This window comes from Melanotaenia boesemani, chromosome 18, assembly GCF_017639745.1.
Source record: "Melanotaenia boesemani isolate fMelBoe1 chromosome 18, fMelBoe1.pri, whole genome shotgun sequence".
NCBI classification, from domain to species: domain Eukaryota; kingdom Metazoa; phylum Chordata; class Actinopteri; order Atheriniformes; family Melanotaeniidae; genus Melanotaenia; species Melanotaenia boesemani.
In genome coordinates, this window is record NC_055699.1 from 684727 (window position 1) to 711925 (window position 27199).

General features: G+C 45.5%; 1 protein-coding gene across 4 annotated transcripts in view; it reads right to left on the minus strand.

Moving 5' to 3' along the window:
* Positions 1–26679, minus strand: part of slc12a7b (solute carrier family 12 member 7b) — a 76059-nt gene extending 49380 nt beyond the window's left edge. For 2 of the 4 annotated variants that reach the window (XM_041968845.1, XM_041968844.1), the window contains exon 1: positions 26407–26678. In XM_041968845.1, coding sequence (XP_041824779.1) covers positions 26407–26617 — 211 coding nt within the window. In that variant the 5' untranslated portion in view covers positions 26618–26678. Of the gene's footprint in view, positions 1–5974; positions 6816–26406 lie in introns of those variants that run through there. The other 2 variants (XM_041968847.1, XM_041968846.1) reach the window with 2 other exon arrangements.
* Positions 26680–27199: the final 520 nt, after the last annotated feature.

The following is a 27199-nucleotide window of genomic DNA, read 5'->3' on the forward strand; positions in this document are numbered from 1 at the left end:
AAGCTGAATGTGCCAGAGATGCCAATAAAATTCAGTGTTGCTCAGAGAAGAGACTGTCACACATGCGTGCAGGGCCTGAAATTCACCGTAGGAAAGCCGGTATCATCAGTGATTCCTGCAAACCTAGCTTGTGGAGTTAACGTTCGCTGTGAAGCCATAAAACTAAAAGGAAGAAGACGAGTTCTGCTTCAGGTTTGGCTTCTCTCTCTAAGCCAGGAAAGCGATCCATTCATGGCCTGCGGGTTAGAAGCTAAATCTAACGGTGCTAGGAGCGGTGAAGCAACCCAAAGCAAAGTTTCAGGCTAGCTGGCCTCAACATAACAGTGTAGGCTGTAAAATGAACAGTATGATGCTGTTAAACACCACGTCACAAACATCATCTGTGCGTTGAAGTTTCTCAGACAGCAGCTGTGAAGACGAACTGTGAGGCTGATTCTGCTAAACAATGTGATGGCTGAAGCTCTGAAGAGGACATCTGTGTGAAGAGGAAACGACAACTTCCTAAAAACCGCCTTCTTTATATTTTCTCAGCTTGTTAAATCCTTGAAAGAGATCGAGTATCCTTCCTTCAAAAAGCTTAACACAGAAACACCAAGCTGTGGTGGCCACATGAATGAAAAAGGCAAGAATATAAAGAGAAACAAAATCATATGAAGACAGGATTAAAACGCTGTGCAGAAATCCTGATAAAATAAAAAAGGTCCGTCAGAAATACACCACTTGTGGAGTTCTGTGTCCTGTCCTCTGTCTTCCTAAATCATGGGTGAAGCCACAGAAATAAGTAACAGCAAATGACTCATTGAGATGCACAAAAGGTCACAAGATCAGGAACTGTAGTCATGTGAACATGGACTCAGCACAAACCTCACCAGCCTCCATCCCTCCAGTAAACTCCAGAGTCCAGGTGTCCTCCTTTACATCACCCCCTCTCCTTCACCTGCATCAGTACTGTCACCTGGTCGGGTTACGTCTACCACGTCTGGCCATCACTCACCCAACGGCTCTGCCATCCTTACTAAAGCCTCGCAAATCGATCCCCAACCTTTATGTGATCCAGAACACTCTCCACACAGCACATCATGGCAGGATCAGCCGTGATTCAGATGGTCTGATGCCATCATACAACAATTATCAACGGATTTTTTTTCCTGCGTGATGACTGAACTACTTCTACTTTGAAATGTGGGAAGGCGTTAAATGGTTTCCCAGATTTCCTGTGATTAACAGCGAAGAAGAAACGTGCTCATTGGTTGATGCAGGACAACTTCTGTTTCCACCACACAGGAGCAAAACATGGAACCGCATCACATCCTAGTGGCTGATGATAAATTTCCTTTCACCTCACCATCATCGTGAAACGCCACACAGTCGCTACACGTCCACAATTCACAGATCCGCCTTTCATGTTATTAACAGTTTAAAAATCTAACATTTGTACGATGATTCAAAATGGTCCACATCCCCATCACATGGCTGATAAAAAACATTTCCCTCACCCAAAACCTCATCCGTCCTTACCCAACGCCGTTCTCCACCAGTACGGAGTTTTTGTCTTTCCACAGGGAAAAACTGGGAAGTCTCCGAACCGAGTCGTCCTACTTTTTGGAGACTCTTACGCTGATGTTCAGTCTGGAACCAAACTACTGGATGTTTAGCATCCTCCCTTACTTCTGTGTCGCGTTTGTCTTGGTTGTAATTCAAGCGAGGTGTCGCACCGCTATGACTGGCCCATCTATCGCCGTCTGGCTTATACGGCGCCTAAACAGCTCAGGGTACCGTTCGCTATGAAAACGCAACAGAGACCAAGCTTTACGGGAACAAACTGTACTAAAAGTCCCGGCCCAACCCGGACCCACTCCTGTAAACTGGGATATTGGTTCCCAGTCCAATAGCCCCGTTTAGAACCCTCTACAGACTCGAGCCACCATATCTCATTGGATTTCTGGAAATATCCACATCCTTCACCTCAGATCCACCTCTTCCTCCCTCCTTTCCAATCCTCTGGCCCACCCGTCCACCATGGGACCGCTCTGCTCCCAGACTCTTGATTGCCCTCCCTCTGGACCCTCGTACATAAACATCTCCGTCCATGTTCAAGTCACAACTAAAACCAGGCTGGCCTACGCTGCGTGACCTTCTCACTACAGCTGCATCACCTTTGTGTGTTTTCATTTTAACGATGTTACTCATTATGTCAGGTGACCTATAAATAAGATTTATTATTAGTAGTAGTACAACTAAAACATTAGTCTGGAGCCCTGGACTCTAAATCGTATCATGTTATGTCTCAGTTCTTCGCTCATAGCGTTCCTTTATCTCCATCCCTCCATTCCCTGCATCCATTTCTCCTTGACACCCCCATCTATCAACATATCACAGCACGGATACAGAAGACAGCCAAACGTCCTCATTTTATCTTTTCATTAGAAATACAGTGTTAGCGGCTTTCTGTGGGTAAATGTCTGGATTTCCAAGGTCAATTATCTGCAAAGACCTTTTAATCTAATCAGCAGCAATAGTCCAGCTTATAGCGCTTTGTGGTGAATATGAGGTGGAAGGAAAGAAACTGAACGGATCTCATTGTTTTTGCAAAATGTCCAACACACAGAGGAAAGTTGTGCAACAATGCAGAGTAAACTCAAGCTGAATGGTATAAATAAATAAAGGCCTACAAGAGACCAGATGAAAACCAAAACAAGGTTCGTACATCTGCCTGTAAAGACTGCAGAATACAACAAATCTGTCTAGAAAATTAAGAGTTAACATAAACGGGGAAAGAAAGAGAAACCCAAATACTGAGCAGCACTGGGACAACGCTTTAAACCGAACCAGAGCTGGGCTGGAAACAAACAGGAAACACATGACACATAGAAACAGCAGACTGAACAGCAGTAAAAGAACAGACTCACAACCTCCACCAACTCCAGTATCACTCTATCTATGAAACTATAACCCTGTGAGCACGTCTACGCTGTCGTTTATTCTCAAGGCTGGTCTCTATCTGACGTGTGAAACCAGAGTAACTCAAACACGCCAGGCACTGACTGGTGTTGGAACTGATATCATTATCAGCCTTTCTGAGGTATAATAGTCAGCGGTTTATTTAATCTGACACATTCCACCTCCCACAGAATATCTGACAGTTTTGTAATAGTGTTTTCACCACGTCCCACAGACTGCTCATTCCACTCAGAAACACGCCGTTCTGTCCAAACTCTGCACAAAGCACCAGGGTTTCACATAAGTTAAAAAACGTTCTGAAACCAGCAGTTTCTGCACATATGGTTATATCATTATCACACACACAGTCCTGATCAGCTGTCCCCACCGGTCAGAACTTCGGGTTAGGGGTCAGGTCCAGACTTTCTGAAGGTCTCTGGAGTTCCAGACCATTTTCAGAGGAATGTGTTTGTGCTGAAGCCACCTAACACTGACCTGTGAATCATGAACCAGCGTCAGCAGCTCCAGCGAACATCTTGGGATCTTTAGTCTCTTCGGCTACGTTCACACTCAAGGTCTTAATGCTTATTTCTATTATTTTTTGCTAAGTTTAGGTTTCGTCTGTGTGGTTGTGCACATTATGATTTAAATGCTACCTCCACTATGCTCCAGCATGACCAGCGTATGAACCTGAAGGGTTCAAACGCTGGTCACGTCTGGACCAAACCCCTAACAGTCTTCTCTGATCCAGAATTGTAGCGTCTGTCAGATTAAACATGACAACCATTCAGACTGAAGTCACTTTAAAAAGATCCGACATGTGTCCCATTTAGTAGCACATGAGTGTAACTTGGGTTGGATTAGAAAAAATCAGATTTGTGCAGCTCAGACCGTCATAAAAACAAGAGATATGGTTCACATATGCACAAAAAAGTCTGATTTGAGCCGTTTTTCACCTGCAGTGTGAACGCAGCCTTTTTTACTAGTAGACTGCAGCAGAGACACCATTTGTTCTCATTTCTTTAGCTGCAGCTATGAAAACATAAATAAATAAAAGAGTTTGAAGGAGAAACCGTGTTTTTAAACACCGTAGAAGAACAGGATCTGGAAGCAAGAAGGAACAAGTCCAGCAAAGACCTGAACCAGGACCATAGCGATACATCTACTGTTGGCTGAGGCCTTTGGATGGATGGATGGATAGATGGATGGATAGATGGATGGATGATCTGACAACCTGGTGCATGTCTGTATCCTGATATGTGACACAGAAATCATGGCTGTGTCAGACAGCTGTTACCTGGACCAGGTGTGTCTCAAACAACCTCTGCTTCTTCAGTTTGGCCTAATTTGTGTGAAATGATAAGAACGTGGTCGTACTTGTCATTTTAAGGCCTGGCAGGGATCAGATATTCTTCTTTTATATTGTCTTCATATGTTAAATCTTAGCCATGAAGGAGGGTACCTTCTTTTTTTACATGGCTGTACACAATGAGGGGGAAAGGAGGACAAAGAGGAAATTTGTGGGTCAATGAGGAAAAACTGGAGTCTATTACATGCCAGGATGGGGGTGGGGTCTCACCTCCCCCCACTCAGCCAACGGGAAGCAGGCCAACAGGATAATCAATACCAGTGACTCCTGTTTAACTCAGTCCTCCCTGACATGAGCTCCTGAACCATCAGTATTTACACTATCATGGCTCCTCCCAAGAAAAACACACAATGCTTCATGTCTGCAGGTGTCATCACATAAAGTCAAACTGCTCAGATTCAAATGAACAAATATCCACTTTTTAACTTTGTCATGACTAAAGGGAAATTTAAAAAGTCGTATAGCAAATGGGCCAAGCGTCCTAACAGCTCAAACTGAGGAATGTGGGGTTACAGGAGATCCTTCTGTGGATTCGGACTAAGTGCATGGTGCAGAACTAACCCAAATGTAAACGGTTGCATGTGCACAAGCAGCAGAATAACTAAAGCAGTAAAAGCCTCTCTCCCAGTCTGTAAAATCTTACCCAGCATGCAGCTGCAGAGCGCTGTCAAACTGAGAAGTTGGAGGAGAGTTTGTTAAATCTGTGCAGGAGGAACATCCTGAAACCGGCGCTGCCGTGCTCACGGTACCTGCTCAGATACGTTGATGTCGGGTGGATAATGGGAGGAGAAGCGCTTTGCTCCTGCATGAAATCCACAAAGTCAAAGCTCCACCAACACTGGTCCACTTCCATCTGCTTTCTCATGTGTAAATACGTATTTCTGACCATTACGTTCATGTTAGAGGTCTGCTGAAGTCTGCCTGCCTGGGTCAGGTCACAGCCTACAAGTCGTCTTCTTTACTGAAAGGTACACCAGGTGAGAGCAGAATGTGTAAGATTATTAATCATGTCTTTTACTTCTTAGTTACTAAATCCTGAAACTGGTTATTTTACACTCAAATTGAGTTAAATCATCTCAGTGAGACACTGAGATCATTCAAAGTGAGAAAAAACAACACTAAAAGGGTTTTTATTAATTAATAATGGACTTGAAATGAGTTTCACTCAAATATTTCTCATTTGTCTGAAGTCTAGAAATCTTTTCTTACTTCAGGAACTCTTACAAAGTGCAATTATCTTACTCCACTGTTGGTTATTTCACTTGATTATAGTCTGAATCTTCTCAGTTTCAAGTGTTTTTTTTCACCTCATATTAAAATACCTCATTCCTGCAGAGCTGCAGGTGCTTCAGGAATACGGAGGGTAGGTCAAGGTAACGACCCTCATCAGTTCATTACTTAACATATGCAGAAAGGTGGCATTAGATAGATGAGATAAGCCCAGCAGGAAGACAAACTGGGAGATTCGGAGCAAAGAGGAAACAAATCCAGTCTAACCCAGAAAAACTCTACGATCAAGCCTGATCATCAGCTTGCTCTGGACTGTTTGCAGACTGGAACTTTCCAGAAAAAGACAGAGGGGTTTGAGTCAAAGAGAAACAGAAACAGAAAAACTAGTTTTTTCTTTACTCCTCCATCAGATGAAGGGAAAACATCTACTCTCACCTGTGGGGTCTTCTTCCTCTCTCAGCACATTGTTGTCATCCTCCTCCTCGTCGCCCTCTTTTCCCTTCCTGGCGTTGTCCTTCACAGGGACCACGGTGAAGTTAGTGGGCATTTTTACACCATGTGCTTCCTCTCCGTCTCCTGTTTATCACGCTCCTCTCCCCTCCTTTCTCCTCCCTCTGCTCTGCTGCTTCCTTCTCCTCCCGTGTTCTTTCCTTTCTTGCTTTTCTTCTATAGGCGTTTGCTTCTTTCCCTTCAGACTTGTGTACTTAACTCTGCTGGGCAGATGCTGAGCGTTTCTTCTGAGTTTTTGTTCCAGTCGCTACAGTTCAGCTGTCCACCCATGTGACCCTAACCCCCACCGCAACAACTAGCCAAATAAGGAAGCGTGGGGCTGCCCCGCCCAGCGGGGGCAGAACACACACTCACTTACAGAAAAACATGACATGCATCGGCTCATCAGTGTGTGAGAGCAGATAAATGGCTGCCTCATGCCGGAGGAAGACCTGCTGCTCTGTACCGAGAGCAAGTCCAGTTCTGGAACATTTCCACAAGCTGATCTGTGCACTTCGTTTCAGCCAACTTCATCGTAAACACACGGACTCACCAGCATGGGTTTGCACACATCAGCTGCTTTTCACCGTTTCAGACTTGAGCTGAAGTTTCAGCTCCTCTTGTCCCCTCATCTGGCCATTTCTTCAGAGGGGAAACCATGAAAAATAAGATTACTTTACATCAAGTGATCTTTACGAACAAACCAGTCGCTTCCTCAGGTCAGAGTTACAAAAAGCAGTAACTCTGGCCAACTCCCCGTCTGTGGTGAGGGAGCTGATTCACCCGGGCTGAACGAACACATGACTCCACTCCCGAGACGAGCTGAAAAACCCACCCAGAGGAGGTCAGTCCTCCAACAAACCAGATCAATACTGTGGAGGAAGGGTGGAGGGCTGCAGGGAACAGGACGAGGGGGGGTGGATGAGAAGGTAGAGAAACAACAACACTAAAGTATAACAGTCAGTAGGGACCTTTTTTATTGTTGTTCTTTCTGGTCATTTTCCACAATTTCTGGAAACCACTTTGGTTTTGTTACCCAGTTTGGGTTGATTTTCTTTCTAAGCAAGTTTCTCTTAAAGGGACATTGTGTTAAACTTTCTGTTGTTTACTGGCCAGAATCCATGTCTGCATGTATGTTATCATCGGTGTGTCATAGCCTCCAGTAACGATCAGACCATCAGGTTCTCCACCCTGCTTTCCAGTCACCCAAAATCTTAGTTACCAGCCTGTTACGTTGGCGGATTGTTGCTGATTTCTCTGAGTCCTAGAGATCCTTTTGTAGCAGCACTGACAACCTGCCTCTGCAAACAGACACTAACCAAGTGAAAACGAGCTTCAAATCTTTTAAACCCAAGTTTAAAATCTCTCTTAGAAATTATCAGCAGGCAGTCACACGCTGTAAAATGTAAGATTGGTGTTAACAGAATTTATCTAGAGGATAATGCCTAGTTTTAATCCAGTTGTTAGTAATTCTAATCTTAAATTAGTTATATGAGCTTCAGACAAACTTCTTCTCAGACAAACTGTCATGTCCATTTTCCAGTCATCCGAGCTAAATATCTTAAATGTTCCCCTTTAGTTTTCTTTTATCTTCTTGTTTTGTAACATTTTTTTAATTATAAATTGTTTTTAAACAAAGGGGGAAAAACCTCCTTCCATGTCTCTACCTCCAAAGCTCCTGGTGTGAGGAAACCAGCTTCAGCTTAACAGACAGGACAACATGTTCTGGTCTCCATAGTGACCTCATATCAGCGCCATAGTTACGGTGCAGACAACATGTTCTGGTCTCCATAGTGACCTCATATCAGCGCCATAGTTACGGTGCAGACAACATGTTCTGGTCTCCATAGTGACCTCATATCAGCGCCATAGTTACGGTGCAGACAACATGTTCTGGTCTCCATAGTGACCTCATATCAGCGCCATAGTTACGGTGCAGACAACATGTTCTGGTCTCCATAGTGACCTCATATCAGCGCCATAGTTACGGTGCAGACAACATGTTCTGGTCTCCATAGTGACCTCATATCAGCGCCATAGTTACGGTGCAGACAACATGCTCTGGTCTCCACAGTGACCTCATATCAGCGCCATAGTTACGGTGCAGACAACATGTTCTGGTCTCCATAGTGACCTCATATCAGTGCCATAGTTACGGTGCAGACAACATGCTCTGGTCTCCACAGTGACCTCATATCAGCGCCATAGTTACGGTGCAGACAACATGTTCTGGTCTCCATAGTGACCTCATATCAGCGCCATAGTTACGGTGCAGACAACATGTTCTGGTCTCCATAGTGACCTCATATCAGCGCCATAGTTACGGTGCAGACAACATGTTCTGGTCTCCATAGTGACCTCATATCAGCGCCATAGTTACGGTGCAGACAACATGCTCTGGTCTCCATAGTGACCTCATATCAGCGCCATAGTTACGGTGCAGACAACATGTTCTGGTCTCCATAGTGACCTCATATCAGCGCCATAGTTACGGTGCAGACAACATGTTCTGGTCTCCATAGTGACCTCATATCAGCGCCATAGTTACGGTGCAGACAACATGCTCTGGTCTCCATAGTGACCTCATATCAGCGCCATAGTTACGGTGCAGACAACATGCTCTGGTCTCCATAGTGACCTCATATCAGCGCCATAGTTACGGTGCAGACAACATGTTCTGGTCTCCATAGTGACCTCATATCAGCGCCATAGTTACGGTGCAGACAACATGTTCTGGTCTCCATAGTGACCTCATATCAGCGCCATAGTTACGGTGCAGACAACATGCTCTGGTCTCCATAGTGACCTCATATCAGCGCCATAGTTACGGTGCAGACAACATGTTCTGGTCTCCATAGTGACCTCATATCAGCGCCATAGTTACGGTGCAGACAACATGCTCTGCTCTGCGGTTGCTGCTCATCCCGGAGTGTGAAACCAGTCATCCAGGACGCTGCTGCACCGAGACGGCAGGAACACCGAGTTCCTGCTGCAAAGCAAGAACAATCTAAGTCAGACTTAAAATCATTGTGTGTGTTTAAATTAAACTAACATTTTGTGAAGCATCTTTTCTAATTTTTGTTAAATTTATCAAGTTTGTTTTTCCCACAACCTCGTTACCTACTTACAGGTAAATGTTTTCTGGCCATAAAGGAGAACAAAACATCTTCATCCAAATTCTGTCTAAACTGACTGAAAGGCTGAAGGGACAACACACAGCTTCACTGCATGACATCTCGCTACTGATTTTCTAGCAATTGAAAAATAAAGTTCAGTAATGAAGTTGAAACTAACATAATAGTTTACATGTTTATGTTTGTCAGTATCGGGACATTCAGACTGATTTCTGAAGTAACTAGAAATGAACAGAGTTCATAATTATCTGACTGCTTGTCATTAATGAAGTAGTGATGTGCGGAAATAAAGAAAACTGAGGATGCAACACAAAGTGATGCGTTGTTGAATCAAATCGAACACAAGGTAATCACAACCTAATCGAACCATGAGACCAGTAAAGACGCACAACTCTAGTAAAACCATTCTAGTTCATTTGTTTGAGGCAACGAGTTTGCATGTTTTTAGGTAAAGCAGCTAGTTTACAGTGCAATGACTTGAGCAATTACATATTCGGTAGTTTTGATTAGGACTGACGTAAAATGAGGAAAAAAAGGAAAAAATATTTGGAATATTTTATAGCGCTTTTTGGGAGAGGACATTTTTGATCTCTAAAGATGTAAAAGGGGACTAAATTAAAGCGACCACCGGGGGGCGAATATATGTAGTGGATATAACTTCATTTTAATCCAGATGTTAAATAATACAAATCTTAAGTCATATGAACTTTGGTGCACAAAAGGTTGAATAATGAATGTACTTTAGTTGAATAATTAGCTGTGTTGTGTCCATTTTCCAGTCATACAAACTAGTTTCTCAGTTTCTCTTCAAACTAAGTTGTTTAGCAAGAACAAAAGGTCAGAAGTTAATTTCATGTCATTTCGTGGAAACAGTTTTTCTCAGCCAAAAATTTTTTAGTCTCATCTCATCTCATATCAGAAATAATTAACCTTTCACCCTTGTTTCAGTGTATTGATGCAAAACAGTTTAATGATTTGAATCACATCAAGTTTCTTCTAAAACACGTTCTTCCAGCAAACTACGATTTATCAGGTTCATTTAACTTCTACAAACTTGAGTCCTTCCAGTTAATTCTGCTGAGTCATCCCAGTTAATAAAAAGTCCATTTTTTGAGGCAACAAATTATTATTTTTTTTTGTTAATAAAGCCCATTTGTTGGATTTTCCAGTGCAGCTAACTAGTCAATAACTAAACTTTAGTTAGCGACTCGACTATACAGTGTCTGTGGTGGTGATTTTTTTTTTTTTTTTTTTTTGTCCAGCATCATAGCAGCAAAATGATAATCTGGTTGCTGTATCGTGCTGAACAAATTTGCTCTGCCAAGGGGGGGCCTATGGGTAAGGCTCCTCTTGATAATCTGATTAATTTATTTATTTATTTACTTTGAATCACGGAATCTATGTAATCTTGCTGGACCTGACCGGAGGGGAAAGAAAAAGATGGAAAATAGCAAAAAGAGCAAAAGGGAAAGAAGAAAGGAGACAAAAAGATCACAGACAGAAGGAAAACGACCCTTCAATCCACACCATCACCAGACAACAAACTGTTACACCTGTACATGAACACACCAGAAAGTTTCCTACAACTTTTACAAAAGCAGAAACACACACACAGAAAAAACAGGGCTGCTAGTCATTAAGAGTTTTTAAATAATAACCAAATCAAAAAGACATAACAGCGACCAGATACTAACTCACAGGAAAAGTACAAAAATTTTTTTTTATAATTATCGCTTAGTATTAAAACCCACTGGACAACTCAGTGACTGTGTCAGCATGCAGAGCATGAGGAAGAGGAGTGATCAGTGATGAAGAGTGGTAAGTGAGATCATGCAAATGCGACCTCGCCTCTACGGAGGCCAGAGGCAGACCAGGGCCTGGGCCGGGTCCTCAGCAGCAGACCCGGAGCACCAACCCATGCCACCCCACCACGAAGACGACTCCAGCCCCACCCGAAGGGCGGCAGAGGAGAGCCCCAGCAAGAGCCCCCCACGGTCCCGGGGCACAGGTCCCAGTGGGCCAAGATCAGCAGCCGCTGGCCCAGCCAGGGACCGGCCACCCAGGGCAGCCTAAGCGAAGGGCCCAGGGCCCCAGGAGCCCAAAGGCGGCCGCCCCACCCCCCAAAGGCAGAGGGCCCGCAACATGCCTAGGAGGACCAGGCCCCCCCAGACAACCACCCCGCATAGGCCAGCACACACCCCGATGTTCCAGCCACACACCCCGGGAACCAGGGTGTTATCGGCCCCCTCCCCCCACTCCCCACCTACTCCAATCTGCCCCCCATATAACCCCACACTCACACCCTCCCCCGCACCGCACCCACAATCACTCACCACCACACAGTCACGCCACACACAACCCACACACCATGCCCCGTGGGGGACACCCCAGGCGGACCAGAGGACAGCGAGCCCCAAGCACCCCAAGTGGTGGTGATTTATGAAATTCCAGGTTCCTGCTCCAGCTTTCAGGGTCCACCCTAAAGCACTTCATAGTTCCAGTAAGTAGGTGTGATGCAGATGCAGGTAGCTGGAGGTCCATGTAAAGCAGCTTTCCCTGTCGGTTCTATGAGACGCGAAGCGCAACAAAGCCAGCAGCCGTTCCCTCACAGCTCGTTGGATGGGTGGTGATGTAGCTGCAGGCTGCTTCTCAAAGCCTCACAGGGCATCCAGGCCACAAGGACACTGTCTCTTTTGTTAGAGTTTACCAAATTATTGAAATCCTGGGAGATAAGCAGCTCTTGAGGTGCTTTTCACGATATTAGGATTAACACAAGACATGCAGAGGAATACAAGGGTATTTATTACATAACCTGATAAAGAAAATGATTTCACACAATTAAATTACTACAAAAAATGGCTGAGAAAAAGCAAAAGGAGGGGCAAGGCAAAAGTTTGGACATCCATCCAGAAGTTGACCCGTTCTTTGAAAAGATGAAGTTTTCATGGAAACTGGCGGGGATCTGACGCTACGTTAAAAAACCTAAAAGCCATCACATCAATTGCTAATTTTCAACATATCCAAGACTGTAATCGCCACCAATAATTATTCATAATTAACCATTCAAATAGAAAACAGGCGTTTAAAGGGTTAAAATCCTAACATGCTGGGCAGTTTGGTGGTTCTGAGCAGAGAAAATATTGATGGTTGATGATTTTGTGGTGGTTGACTCCTCCTTATGTTTATACGGAAAATATTCCATTTGTAATAAATAATCCAAAAATCAAACGACTCTTTAAACAGCATTTAAAGAGTTAAAAATCCTAAGAACGATCGGGTTCTGAGCAGGAGAGCCATGTTTGATTTTTTCCTACAGTCCTAGTAGCTGAGTTTTCAATGACAGCTGGAGTTACTGTGGGTTTGAATTTATTAACAAGTAATAATGCAGAAAACTGATGTAATATGATGATGTGTGAATGGTCCCAACCAGCTCTGGTAGGTTCGCTAGGCCTGTTAAACGACGACCAGCTCTGGTAGGTTCGCTCGGCCTGTTAAACGACGACCAGCTCTGGTAGGTTGGCTCGGCCTGTTAAACGACGACCAGCTCTGGTAGGTTGGCTCGGCCTGTTAAACGACGACCAGCTCTGGTAGGTTCGCTCGGCCTGTTAAACGACGACCAGCTCTGGTAGGTTCGCTCGGCCTGTTAAACGACGACCAGCTCTGGTAGGTTCGCTAGGCCTGTTAAACGACGACCAGCTCTGGTAGGTTGGCTCGGCCTGTTAAACGACGACCAGCTCTGGTAGGTTGGCTCGGCCTGTTAAACGACGACCAGCTCTGGTAGGTTGGCTCGGCCTGTTAAACGACGACCAGCTCTGGTAGGTTGGCTCGGCCTGTTAAACGACGACCAGCTCTGGTAGGTTCGCTCGGCCTATTAAACGACGACCAGCTCTGGTAGGTTCGCTCGGCCTGTTAAACGACGACCAGCTCTGGTAGGTTCACTCTGCCATCGTTCAGCAGCAGCCTCCGTAGCAAACTAATCCATTACAAATGCATTGTGTTCCATTTCTGAGCAGAGAAAGACGCCATCTTATTTCCAGTCAGGGAGACGTTGCATGCAAGAGGCTGCACTGCAGAACAATACTAGCCAAGCTAAGCCAACTTTAGCTGCACCCTGTATCGGTATCATGTAAATGCACCATCCATTGATCTGCATGACTAACAGGAATTAAAGTGATGGAACTTTTCCCCTGCAGGCTCAGATTTCTCATCTCAGAATAGAAGTATTGATCGATTATTCAGGGGCAATCAGAGGAGTCTGGCTTCCAAGAAGAGTGAAGGACACAGATTAGCTCGTCCTCCTCACGGACATGTCTGCCTTTCAGAGTCGATCCATCTGGTTTCAGCCATGCAGCTCCCTGGACTTTCTTTTAGTGATCTGTCCTAAATAACTCAACATTTCTCCTCATTGCTTCCGTTTCAATTTTGATCCTCACAAAAAAGTTCATCTTTAAAACACACAAAGGGTGTAAAGCATGGTGTCTTCATGGACCACATGCAGCACAATTTAATTTTACATGGGTTGGAGCAGTAAAATAACAGCACATTAACCTTTAAACGACAAAACTCCCAACTTCTCGCTTTGTTTTAGCAGAAAGAAGTACATTAAAGAAAACAAAGAAACAGTGTGGTTTCAACTATATTTTGCCTCAGCTGATCATTTGCACATGTGTTAAAAAAATAAAAGGTGCAAAACATTTAATCACATTTAAACATTTAAACTGAAAAACAGTATTTCAGATTAGAGGAACGTGTGAAATGATTCCACTTCTGTGTAGTAATTCTGCCCACCTGATTGGATTCACCCCATAGTACAAACTGAAGTGAAATCTATGAAAAATATATTAAATTATACCTTTTCCTTGTAAATAAATAATATTAAAATAAAAAAAATTACAACTTTCAATGGACAAATTAGGAACTACAAGTTACTTTTATTTTTAAGAAATGACTCTTAAAGTCTTCTTTGTAATGTTTACACTTATTTAATTCATCAGATTGGACCCTCTGGCAGGCGATTTTGGGCCCTGGGCCTTATGTTTAACACCCCTTGTATAAATGAAACTGCTGTAGTTAACATACTCAGACATTTTCACTCCGATAACTTTTGCCTGACCTCAGAACTAAACCACACTTCACCGCGTTATTTGGTGTTTTATATTATTCTTTTAAGGGAACAACAGAAATTATAAAAGAAGTCTATACAGCTCTAATGGTTGCTGTCATAATAACCTTTATAACCTGGAAAAGTGCAATAAGAATCTCACAGGGAGAACTTCACCCCTTTAGTCTTTAATCCTGTTCGTTTGCTTCGTTCCTCTCCTGAAGCACTGCAATAACGACACTCTGCTGCCCCCTGCTGGTCACATGTGGAAATGCACCAGTAACACATGGATATTTTCCATCAGGGATCACCAACTCTGGACCTCTTGGGCCAGTGTCCTGCAGGTTTTTTATGTTTCCCTGCTGCAACACACCTGATTCAAATCAAATTGTTCTGCATAAGCCTCTTAATGATCCATTAATTTGACACTGACCCAAGAGTGGCAGAGATGGTTATCTGTAAGGATGTTGTTGTTCATGCATCACGACTTTATGCTTTAGCCACTATTATAACCTAAGTTACAGGGCTTAACATTTAGTGTGTTTTTAAGAGTACGAACCTGTGATCTGAAGCAGGACTGAAGATCTCAGCCCTGTGGATGGTATCATGAGATAGCAGTGCCAGCTTCATTAGAAGGCAGTTTTAGATCGATAACACACACATGCTTTTTGCTGAACGGGTATGCAGCAGTCAGGAAAAAGCAGACTGTTCCAGCTGTGACTGCAAACAGAGAAGAGGGAGCCAGGTTCGGACCTGCACTCACAGAGCCGGACAATGAAAGGAGACAGATGACGCTGTTGCCAGGTATGCAGACGAAGAAATTAGGATTTCTTAGAGTGATTTCTTAGGGTGCTGTCTGCAACCACTGGACAACAATCGCATCAAGAACATGCGGTCAAAGACCGACCACCGACAAGTCTGAACCACGGCCCCCCAGCGGATCAGCTATAAGCTATAAAATGTGTCTCCGCTGTTAAGAAGTCGCCGCTTCTGGGAGGAAATCCTGCCGAGGTTCTTGTAAAGCTTCACTGTAAATGTTCAGTAAACCTTCTTTTAAGAAGTGGATGGAGCCGAAGAAGTCAGTAAATTCGTGTTTGATATCATTTCTTTGTTGTAACAAAGCTTCGTGTAATAAATTTCATACTGTTGGAAAATCTGTAAATTTGTGTTTGTGGGATGAGCAGCAGAGCTGAAGATGTGGGTTGCACCATGAAAAGCTGTCAAATCTTCTTCTAAAGCAGCTTCTTCTACTATTAACTCGTTTTCAGCTCCCAGTAATCAGAATGATTATTATTTACCTGTTTTCTAAGCAGTTTGACTGTATTCAGTCCGGCTTTCCTCATGTCCGAGTACGACTTGTGTCCTGGATTCGGGAACGGAGACCAACACCGTGTCAGCAGTTATGAAAACCTAGTTGGTGGCAGTCAGACGCAACTACAAACATAAGGATATATTTATGGCAAACATAAATCATGTATGGTGCCCATAGTTTTCACAGTTTCTGTATTTAATTCAATCTACAGTATGTTAAATATAACCAGGAATAATTAAGGATTAAAGCTCTTTTTGTTTTGTCTGCTTTATAAACGTAGTTTTCTGTTTTGTGATCCTTTTGTTTCTGGTGTTGTTCTATGTGATCAACCAACGGTGGCCCATTCATTCACCATCATTTCCTCATCGTTACGTAAGGTGTGAAAATAAAATGCTCAAACTCATAAATCTAGTTCTTATAACGTCCCATAAAAACAAGTTTGACGAGCTAAAGTGGCACCGAGCTGGACAGAAATGTCAGGCATGAGTAGGTTTAGAAGAGAAATGATTCAGGTGTTGCATAAGCTCAGCTCTTTCTGGCCACACAGCTCAGGCTGGAAAGGTCTGAGGCTTCCACCACATCTGTTAGCATCGCTGCTCCTTTACTCGAGCCATTCAGGTCCCTTTGACAGTGGGGGTTAAGGATGTTAGCCTCGGGCTTTTATTCAGAGACAAGCAGAATATGATACTCAACAATACGTCTCATCACATTTCTGACATCTAAAATTCACTCCACGCCGTGCATGCAGCTGCTTTTTCTCCTCGGAAATACCAGAGGTCGACAACGGTGAATCACCCGGACACATGAAGAAGAAATCGTTTTTACATTTAGGAGCATTATAACCAAAAACATGTCCTTTAGACAACAAGTACATCACAGCTAACGTAGACTCCACGGGCCTTATTTGTCTTATTTTTATCCTGCAACAGTATTTACTGTAATCAAAGACAACAATGACTCACGGCACATGCCTCGCACCTACTAATGCCCAGGAGCCAGAAAATCCCCCCCACCAGCTCCAAAGCATCAGCGGAAAAATTATGTCATTTTTCCCATAACGTCCATGAAGCAGCAGCAGCCCTGTCTGTCTGTCAGTCTGCAGCATATTAACACAAGCTGTCCTGGCTTTTCCTGATCATTTAATGCCGTGTACCTCAGCCAGATTCAGGGCCTTTAACACGGAGAAGCTCAAATAACCACGACTGAAGCTAGAGACCAACAGAGCAGGAACCCCTGAAGTTTAAATATGCAAACATGTCAAGATTTAACTGACGACACAAAACCTACCAGCTATAAAACCATGTTAGAGTGGATGGTCATGGTGAGATAACACACACACACACACACACACACACACCACCTGTGATGTTTTGTTAACGTTTTGATCCTAAACTCAAAGTAACTTTCTTGTTATTCTTGTAAACACGGTTTGTAACAGAGTCCCGTTCAGACCCATCAAGGCTTCCATGCACACGGCAGACACCCCGGCTCCGCCCACTGGACCAGGTCCACCTTCGGGTTCCGGCTTTTCCCTTCGGAACTGCACAACCATGACGAGAATTAGGTAGGCTGTGCTGGTTAAACCAGGCCACCTTGGTACTAAGGGGCCCAAAGGGGGCCAAGAAAATCTCCCCCCACCATTACACCAGCAGCAGCCTGAAGCGTTGATCCAAGACAGGATGGATCCATGTTTTCATGATGTTTCCAGCAGATTTCAATTAACCTGTGAACCCAAACACTCGCTGTCCACATGCGATCTGGTCATCAGGGACTCATCTGGATACCAGGTTTAACCGAGCCTAAGAGATCCTAGATCAGGGGTGTCCAACTCCTGTAGGTCCTCCAGTCCTGCAGGTTTTAGATGTTTCCTGCTCTAATGAGCCATTCATTAGACTGACGTCCGCTGCAGCAGGAAACATCCAAACCCTGCAGGACCGCCTCAGGACAGTTTAAGCCTGGAAATGTCTTTACGCTTGTGTGGATGCTTCACTGAGAAATGCTGCTGTGATTCTTTCTGTGGAACATGTAAACACCAATCAACCAAAACACAAGCTTTGTGTCTTCCTGGCCGCTGATGACTGGGTTCAGGTGAGCTGCTGCATTTAAGTCTCCAATGTGCTCTGTGATTACGCTCTCTAAGACTACTTTTAAGATCAGGCTTCACATTTTCTTCCTCATTAATCATAGCAGGTCTGGCTCGGTGACCCTGATCCATCCTCTAGTCCTGCTGCTAGAGGCCGAGGCTGCTGGGGGACGTCCCATGATGCACTGGGCTCCTCTGTGCTCCCTCTACTCGCTTTCTGGTTGTGGTTAAACTAGTGTGAACACAGGCCGACTCCGAACCAGAACCAGAACCAGAACCAGAACTGTGTCGTTGTAAAAGAGTTTTTACCTTTCTGTGCTCTCTGGCCATTTTATTTTAAATTCTTGTTTTCACCACTATACAACCATTATTTCCAACTGGCTTTTAATTTTTATTGTTTTATTTTTGTGTCCTCTGATTTCGTTTTTACTCCGTAAGGAACTTTTCATACAGTTTAATATAAATAAAGCTGAGCCGAGTTAAATATTGAGAATCTCGATGTGAAGGCAGACGAGCTCTAAACAGACCAGCTGGGAAAAGAAATGTAATAAAACAGGAGAGCAAGGCTGTCTAAAAACACAGATAACACAGAGCACTAATACACACACACAGCTTTAATTATAATTTAAGGGTAAACTGGGATGAGATATGACTGACTGGGTCAGTAAATATTAACAACGTCCTCCTCGCCTCGCTTTATGTTTGCATGTGTGTGTTTGCATGCATGCCTGAGCGAGGCATGCACCTTGCGTGTCATGTGCCACCCTCGGCTTTATTTGGAGCCTCGCTGGCTGTCGGCACACGTTCACCAGCTGGGCCTCCGTGAAACCCAGTCCTGCTGGTCCTGTGGTGGGTCTTTCTTCCAGCTGTTCCTTGTTCGCACGCAATGCTCACAACAATGGTGTCCAGCCGTTTTCAGAGCATCAGCTTTGATTTGTTTATTTTAAGAAGACATTTGTTAAAAAGGTCACTGGTGGGTTTAAGGTTTCACTTTCACTCAGTTTCTACCCAGATACACAGGCACGTCGTTTCTCCTGCAGGTCTTTAAGCCGTTAAAATAGAACATCCCAATTTCCAGCTGAACGGATCGATAACTGGAATCACTTCGTTTGATCAGCCACACCTCAAGTTGTGTGCTTGATGTGGGTTTGAGTCATTATTCATACATTCCTCAAGTCTTTAGGTTAAAACTCCACCAGCTCTCTGGTGTTGTAGCTTCAACTGTCAACAGTTTCTCATGAGCAGTGGTGTGTAGCTCCATGGGGTAAAAGTGATGGATAGCTACCCTTTAGCTGATCTCCGGAGGTTTTCCAAGCATTTTAAGCTGCTATATCTATTCATACGTTCATAAGCTGAGGCTGTCCTGGAATAATAAGAGTTGAGTTTCTTCATACATTTACAAATAAGAACAAAACATCAAAAAAAGGCTTGATTTTTAGGGATTTAATGTCTAAATCTGGCCATTCTCCAGTTTTTGAAGATCAAAATGACAAAACATCCCTTGTTTTCCAAGCACACAGCTTATCTAGTGTGAAACATGAGAAATAAAAACACTCTCACTCTGCATTAAGTGACATGGAGTTTAAATCTGCCAGCTTTTCTTTCCTTGAGAGGGAGGCGTCGCCTCAACGACTCAACAAGGAACGGCAGCCTTACTGAATCCCCATCAGGGTTTTAAGAAGGGCGAGTCAGCACCAAGAAACAGCCGCGATTCACAGAAACAGCAAGTTCCTTCCTATTGTTAGTTTCACCACACCACGGCTTCCTCCTTCCAGTGTGTGACACTTAATCTGTCTTTAAACGTCGGTTTCACAACCCTGAGCAGAAGAAAACAACGTCCCAGCCCAAATATCCTTTATTCATTTATAATGGGTGTGATCATAAAAAGGCCCAATGAAGACCCCCTGAACTATGTGGAACCTAAAATTTACACAGTTTAGAGAGTTGGGAATAAAAACATGGTTTCTCCTGTAAAAATGAACCTGCTTCTTTAAGAGCCTTTACACACTGACAGTGAAGAAAGTTTAAAATGAAAGGAGCTTACCGAAGAGCCGCTGGTATGCAACCAGCCACCCGCTGCTACTAAAAATAGAGCAGGTGGTTCCTCTGTGATGGAAAAAGCCTGACCATCCCAACATTACCTCCGCTCATTATCCGCTCTGCCGTCAGCTTCACCATCCAGGAATTCAGGTTAGAAAAAGCTGATCAATGAAAATATTACTGTAAAAGTAAAGCAGCCGGCCGATCGCTCACGTACCGACTGAATCACACAAACCCAATAAAAGGAAGTTCTGCAGGAAGAAACGGGATCCTATCGGGATGTACGGCTCCTGCTGTGCAGTAAATACTAGAGATGGGACGTTTTAACCGACTCGTCAGGCCAGCTAGAAACTGATTGGCTGACTAGCTGTGATGTCATCGATATTGATAAAAAATACCTTATCCCCACAGGGACACCTGTTCCACACTGTGGGTGTCAGGGTTACTAACCTCTACAGCATTAAACGCTGCAATTAATTAACTGTAAAGATTCTTCAATTGTCACTTTTAATAAAAAGAAGAAGAAGAAGAAGAAGAAGACGACCCAGGTGTCGCTCTGACGGCTCACCAGCCTGTAGACCAGACACAAAACGTCAGGTAGCAGCTCCTTTCACCAGCTTTTCATATGAAGGTAAAAATTCAGCAGTTTGATGCCTTTTATAAGCACGTTCGGCTCCGGTCGGTCTTCCAGCTTTTAGTCGTCCGTGTGCAGCAGTCAGTCAGTCAGACGTCCACCGTCGTGTACTTCCTGTTCCCGTATGGTTCAATGTTGAACAGCAGCTACCCTGCTCAGCTCGCTGGATGTTTGTCCAGTTTCTACGTTCTCCACTGAGGTCTCCAGGAAGAAGCCTCCCCAGTCCAGGTCCAGGTCCAGGAGCCTGTCCACCGGTTTCCTCCGAGACAAATCCAGAGTTTCTGTGTAGGATTCAGTGGGAATGAGACTTCTTGGTTCATTTAATTTTTCCTTATTTTGTTGGCATAAATAAAACTTAGACCTTAGTGTGAGGAGTGTGAGGAGTGTGAGGAGTGTGAGGGGTGTGAGGAGTGTGACGAGTGTGAGGGGTGTGAGGAGTGTGAGGAGTGTGAGGAGTGTGAGGGGTGTGAGGGGTGTGAGGAGTGTGAGGGGTGTGAGGAGTGTGACGAGTGTGAGGGGTGTGAGGAGTGTGAGGCGTGTGAGGAGTGTGAGGGGTGTGAGGAGTGTGACGAGTGTGAGGGGTGTGAGGAGTGTGAGGGGTGTGAGGGGTGTGAGGAGTGTGAGGAGTGTGAGGGGTGTGAGGGGTGTGAGGAGTGTGAGGGGTGTAAGGGGTGTGAGGAGTGTGAGGGGTGTGAGGGGTGTGACGAGTGTGAGGAGTGTGACGAGTGTGAGGGGTGTGAGGGGTGTGAGGGGTGTGATGAGTGTGAGGGGTGTGATGAGTGTGAGGGGTGTGAGGGGTGTGAGGAGTGTGAGGAGTGTGAGGGGTGTGAGGAGTGTGAGGGGTGTAAGGGGTGTGAGGAGTGTGAGGGGTGTGAGGAGTGTGAGGGGTGTGAGAGGTGTGACGAGTGTGAGGAGTGTGACGAGTGTGAGGGGTGTGAGGGGTCTGATGAGTGTGAGGGGTGTGAGGGGTGTGAGGGGTGTGAGGAGTGTGAGGGGTGTGATGAGTGTGAGGGGTGTGAGGAGTGTGAGGAGTGTGACGAGTGTGAGGGGTGTGATGAGTGTGAGGGTTGTGAGGGGTGTGAGGGGTGTGAGGAGTGTGAGGGGTGTGATGAGTGTGAGGGGTGTAAGGGGTGTGAGGAGTGTGAGGAGTGTGAGAGGTGTGACGAGTGTGAGGAGTGTGACGAGTGTGAGGGGTGTGATGAGTGTGAGGGTTGTGAGGGGTGTGAGGGGTGTGAGGAGTGTGAGGGGTGTGATGAGTGTGAGGGGTGTAAGGGGTGTGAGGAGTGTGAGGAGTGTGAGGGGTGTGAGGAGTGTGAGGGGTGTGAGGAGTGTGAGGAGTGTGAGGGGTGTGAGGAGTGTGAGGGGTGTAAGGGGTGTGAGAAGTGTGAGGGGTGTGAGGAGTGTGAGGAGTGTGAGGGGTGTAAGGGGTGTGAGGGGTGTGAGGAGTGTGAGGGGTGTGAGGGGTGTGACGAGTGTGACGAGTGTGAGGGGTGTGAGGGGTGTGATGAGTGTGAGGAGTGTGAGGGGTGTGAGGAGTGTGAGGGGTGTGAGGAGTGTGAGGGGTGTGAGAGGTGTGACGAGTGTGAGGAGTGTGACGAGTGTGAGGGGTGTGAGGGGTGTGATGAGTGTGAGGAGTGTGAGGGGTGTGAGGAGTGTGAGGGGTGTGAGGAGTGTGAGGGGTGTGAGAGGTGTGACGAGTGTGAGGGGTGTGATGAGTGTGAGGGGTGTGAGGAGTGTAAGGGGTGTGAGGAGTGTGAGGGGTGTGAGGAGTGTGAGGGGTGTGAGGAGTGTGAGGGGTGTGAGGGGTGTGAGGGGTGTGAGGAGTGTGAGGAGTGTGAGGGGTGTGAGGGGTGTGAGGAGTGTGAGGGGTGTGAGGAGTGTGAGGAGTGTGAGGGGTGTGAGGGGTGTGAGGAGTGTAAGGGGTGTGAGGAGTGTGAGGGGTGTGAGGAGTGTGAGGGGTGTGAGGAGTGTGAGGGGTGTGAGGGGTGTGAGGAGTGTGAGGAGTGTGAGGGGTGTGAGGGGTGTGAGGAGTGTGAGGGGTGTGAGGAGTGTGAGGAGTGTGAGGAGGCCGCTTGTTCTAAAGATTTAATCCGGATAAAAGCTCTCCGGATTTGGGAATCCCATTTTTCGGGACGGCGGATCACGTAATCCGGCTCACTTTTACCGCCTGCTCAAAGCGAATTAGAACTGGATCACCCTGAATCCCCTTTTTCCGGATTTCCAGCCGGTGTGTGAATGTGTGTGTGTGTGAATGAATAATGGACACAATGTAAAGCGCTTTATGAAGCTAATCCATCATCATCATTAACTACTAGCGGGTGGAACAACGGGAACATGTAACGTACATGCATGTCCTGCTCAACACGGCGACCAGGCGGACTCTGACGACGCTCCAGAGCTCCGCGTGGCGGCCCAACCTCTGGCTTTCTGCCAGAATGAGGGACGGATCGTTATTATTTCGGACAGGTTCTTTCTGATTACGCAGCGATGAGCAGCAGGAGGATGGATCGCTGTGTGTGTTTGGGGTGTATTTCATGTCGCATTTTATTCTTTATTTATTAACAGCAGCCCGTCCCTATGCTAACCTTCTTTAACCTGCTTCAACAAGTCACGGGCCAAATACAAATATAAGCATCTGCAGCCAATAAAAAGTTCTATTTGATCAGCTGTTAGGTTCTTCCTGAAGTCCGCCTGGTAATCCTCCCTCTGCTGGATCAGGATAATCCTGCTTTCCTGGATAAACTTATCTGGATTCTACTCCAAAGTTTTGAACAACCCAAACTGAGGGTTTTATCTGGATTACGGATTACGTTGGAACAACCGGCAGAATAATCACAATAACTGTAGAAAGGTGATCATTTCTTCGACATCCTTCCTCCACACATGACGTTTTATGTCCAGTGTGGGTTTATCAGGGTGTGGGCTCGTGTGGTTGTACAGGAGGTAGACGAGGAAGCGGGTCTGGGCGACGCCGGGTTTGAACTTGGGCTGGCTGGAGTCTCTCCCTGAAGCCCCGTTTCCAGAAAGTGGTCCAGCTCAGGGCAAGTCGAGCGTTTCCTCAGGCTAGAGCGGGAAGGAAAGCCAGAACCTCCGATCTGGGCCTCCCTGTACCCAGCGGTGGTAAAACAACCAAACTGGAGATTCACCGTTAAACAAGCAGCTTCTCACAGCCTTCGGCTCCACCGCCTCGCTCTGACCAGCTGACGTCCATCTTCCTCCCTCTGTAGCTCACGCCGGCAGCGCTGTGAACGGTTCTGCACCTCTGAGCAATGAGACGGACTCTGCCCCAAACAAAGAGTAGACGACTGTTAAATATAGTCGTATTAACTAGTCCTGCACATCTCTGGAAAGTCCCACACCATCCATGTCAGGGAGCGTCCCTCAGTTCAGCTAACATACAGACAAGTTAACACTAAATTATGAACAATAAATACAGAAAAAACTAGAAAAGGACTGAAATGAAATATGATTAAATATTAAATAAATAACAATGAATAAATAAAAATAGTATAAAAAATAATTGCATAAAGGCTAAATTGAAGCAAATAAATAAAATACATTTAGATGAAAATAAATCAAATCCAGTCCAAAAGGAAAAATGCCAGAAGTACAAATGTGCAACAAGACATGAAGAAGAAGGAATTATTAAACAAAACGTTGCTATGAACCACCCAGAATGAACAACGAGCCTCCAACGTCCACCAAAGAAAAGCTGAAAAATATATTGATAATAAAGTCTAATCGGCTTTAACTCTGGAACACGTGCGGCAGCAGAGCGGCGACCACCGGACCGCCATGTTCCTCTGGTCCTACTACAGCCCCGGTCCATGTAAGTCTGCCTCGCTGCGTCACACCAGCTGAACACATGGCATCAGGTGCAGGTCCGCGTGCACACCTGTCCTCCCAGCAGCTCAGTCGATGCAGAATGAAATTCAGACGATGCAGCAAACAGGAAAGCGCAGGTCCTGGCATGTTGTCCGAGTTCCAGACGAGGAACCACGTGAAGCAGAGTTCTGCTGCGCTGCTGGCTGAGCTTCGCCCGTCGCTCCACTGAGGTTATTCTGTCCAAAATTCAGCCACACCGATCCCAGAAAACACTTCTGTCACACAAATCCGGTAAATATGTAGTTTTCCATCTTACATAAAGTGCAGATATTTTCTGTATCTGTTGGATTCCTGATTAAATCAGCACATCAACTATTTTATATTATTCAGCTTTCTGAAGTCTAAGTATTACTCTTCATGTCGCCGGCCACACGTCTGCTGCTGAGTGGGAACCTTCCTCAGAGGTTTTCTCCATATTGACATGACAGCATCACACAGCTGCTGCAGGTTTGTCGGCTGCATCCATGATGAGAATCTCCCGTTCCACCACATCCCAAAGCTGCTCTACTGGACTGAGATCTGGTGGCTGTGGAGGCCGTTGGAGTCCAGTGAACTCATCGTCATGTTCTAGAAAGCAGGTGGAGATGATCTGAGCTTTGTGACATGGTGCATTATCCTGCTGGAAGTAGCATCAGAAGATGCTCCACTGTGGTCATAAAGGGATGGACATGGTCAGCAACAATACTCAGGTAGGCTGTGCTGGTTAAACCAGACCACGTTGGTACTAAGGGGACCAAAGTGGACCAAGAAAATCTCCCCCCACCATTACACCAGCAGCAGCCTGAAGCGTTGATCCAAGGCAGGATGGATCCATGTTTTCATGATGTTTCCAGTAGATTCTGGGCCGAGCATCTGAATGTGGAGCTGAAATGGAGACTCATCAGACCAGCAACGTTTCTCCATCTTCTATTGTCCAGTGTTGGTGAGTGTGTGTGAATTGTAGCCTCAGTTTCCTGTTCTTAGCTGGCAGGAGGCACCCCGTGTGTCTTCTGCTGCATCCTGGTCCAGACAACTGCTGCTCTGGATGTTTTCTCTTCTTCAGACCATCTCTGGAAACCCTGGAGATGGTTGTAGGTGGAAATCCCAGTAAATACTCAGACCAGCAACCATGTTCAAAGTCTCTTAAATCCTCTTTCTTCCTCATTCTGATGCTCAGCTTGAACTTCAGGTTTTCACCACGTCCACATGACTACATGCTGCCGTGTGATTGGCTGGTTGAATATTGGTGTTAATAAATAGGCAGGTGTACCTAATAAAGTGACCGCTGAGGGTATTTTATAAGTTTTTAAAAAATCATTTGTGGCTTTTTTCAGACCACAAACTGACTTGTTACCTTTCCAGTATTTCAGGCTGTCCGAGATCCAAAGGGACATTTTTACACCCTCCTCCGTCACCATGATTCACAACCATCACGTCCATCCCTCCTTTATGTTTGTGGGGTTTTTGGATTATTCCTACTTCCCTTTTTACACATAAAAACCTCTGTTTGACTCGTGCTTGCTGTTTTCTTACAGAAAATCTAAACTATGAGCTCAGCCAGTGGAAAGCAGCACAAAGCAGAATCAGCAACCTGTGTATGCGCCACTAATCAATCAATACACACACACACCTGCTTGTCCAAGCCCACAGTAAGTCAACAAACAGTCACTGTGCACGCTTGAACGAGCCATCATCTCCCAACCTGTTGCTATAGAAGCTCTCAGTCATCAAACCTAAAAGCCTGAGAGTAAAACCTGCAGCCGGCTCTGCTGTCAGTAATGAAAAGCTATACTAAGAAATATAATAAGAAAACTTGAATAAAACCTGAAAAGAAAACTTGAAAGGTCCAGATGGAAGACAGCTATGTATTGCTGAGTAGAAATAGTAGAATTAATTTGTTTTTCTTTTAATAAAGCTGTTAGAAGAACTGCTGCAAACAGTTTTTAGACGACTTAAGTTCCAGTAGAGATTTTGTGCTTTTATTACCTCCAACTAGTTTTAGAAACCGTCAAATCACCCAGTAATCGTGAGGAAAGTGTTTATTTAAATGAAGTTTTAGTATTTTACCAGAGTCCACGTTTATCTGGCGGCTGTAACGTGCAGGTTCGTCCCGCAAACAGCGCGCAGATCCCGGTCTAATCCCCTGGAAGGTGGACGGTCGGTGACACGAGATAAGAAGTGGGACACGGAGTCTGGGGCGGGAGTCTTACCGTACTTATTAGGCTCCCGGTTGTACTCCAGGATCGGCACAAAGTCGGAGTCCTGAGGTACGAGCACGGAGTCCTCCAACGCCTGTTTCTCCGCTCCCGGTCCCGGTCCGGCGCAGCTGCCGCCGGTGTCCGGTGCCGGTTCGGCTGCAGCCGCGTCCAGGCGGTCCGCCCCTCCTCCGTCAACAGGGACCACCACAAATCTCTCCCCCATGCTCCTCTCCGGTCAGGCTGAGTAAAAACCGCGCGCGCTGTCGGCTGGCTTCCCGGTGCGACTGAGGACGAGCGCTCGGGACACGCGCGCTCGCGCCTTGATCAGAGGATTGATTACAGTAACAAAGGCCACGCCCCTCCCTTCTGCTCATTGGTTGAGATGCACTGGGAGCGCTGTCAATCGCCGCCAGAAGCCAATTAGAAACACTGAAACGTGTTAATCACGAAATGAGCATTTTTAATATTTCCAACAAGCAGGTCTGTTTTTTCCTCTGGTTTGGTTTGGTCTGGAAATCACAACCTTTTTAAACTTTAGCTGTTTAATAGCAACATTTACTTCTGAATACTAGATAACTAAGAATTCATCTTCTCTTTAAAACCATGGAGGGCAGCAGTATGCACGCGCGCCTTAAAATAGAGCATGTGAGACAGCTCTGCTTCCACACTGGAACACACGAACTGGATGTCTCACCAAACTTACCACAAGTTTCCTTAATGGTCTGAAATGTGATTAACACTGCCTCTGCAGTCTGCTGCTATCAGAAGTCCCACCTCAGAAAGCCAATACATCATTCTAATTTAA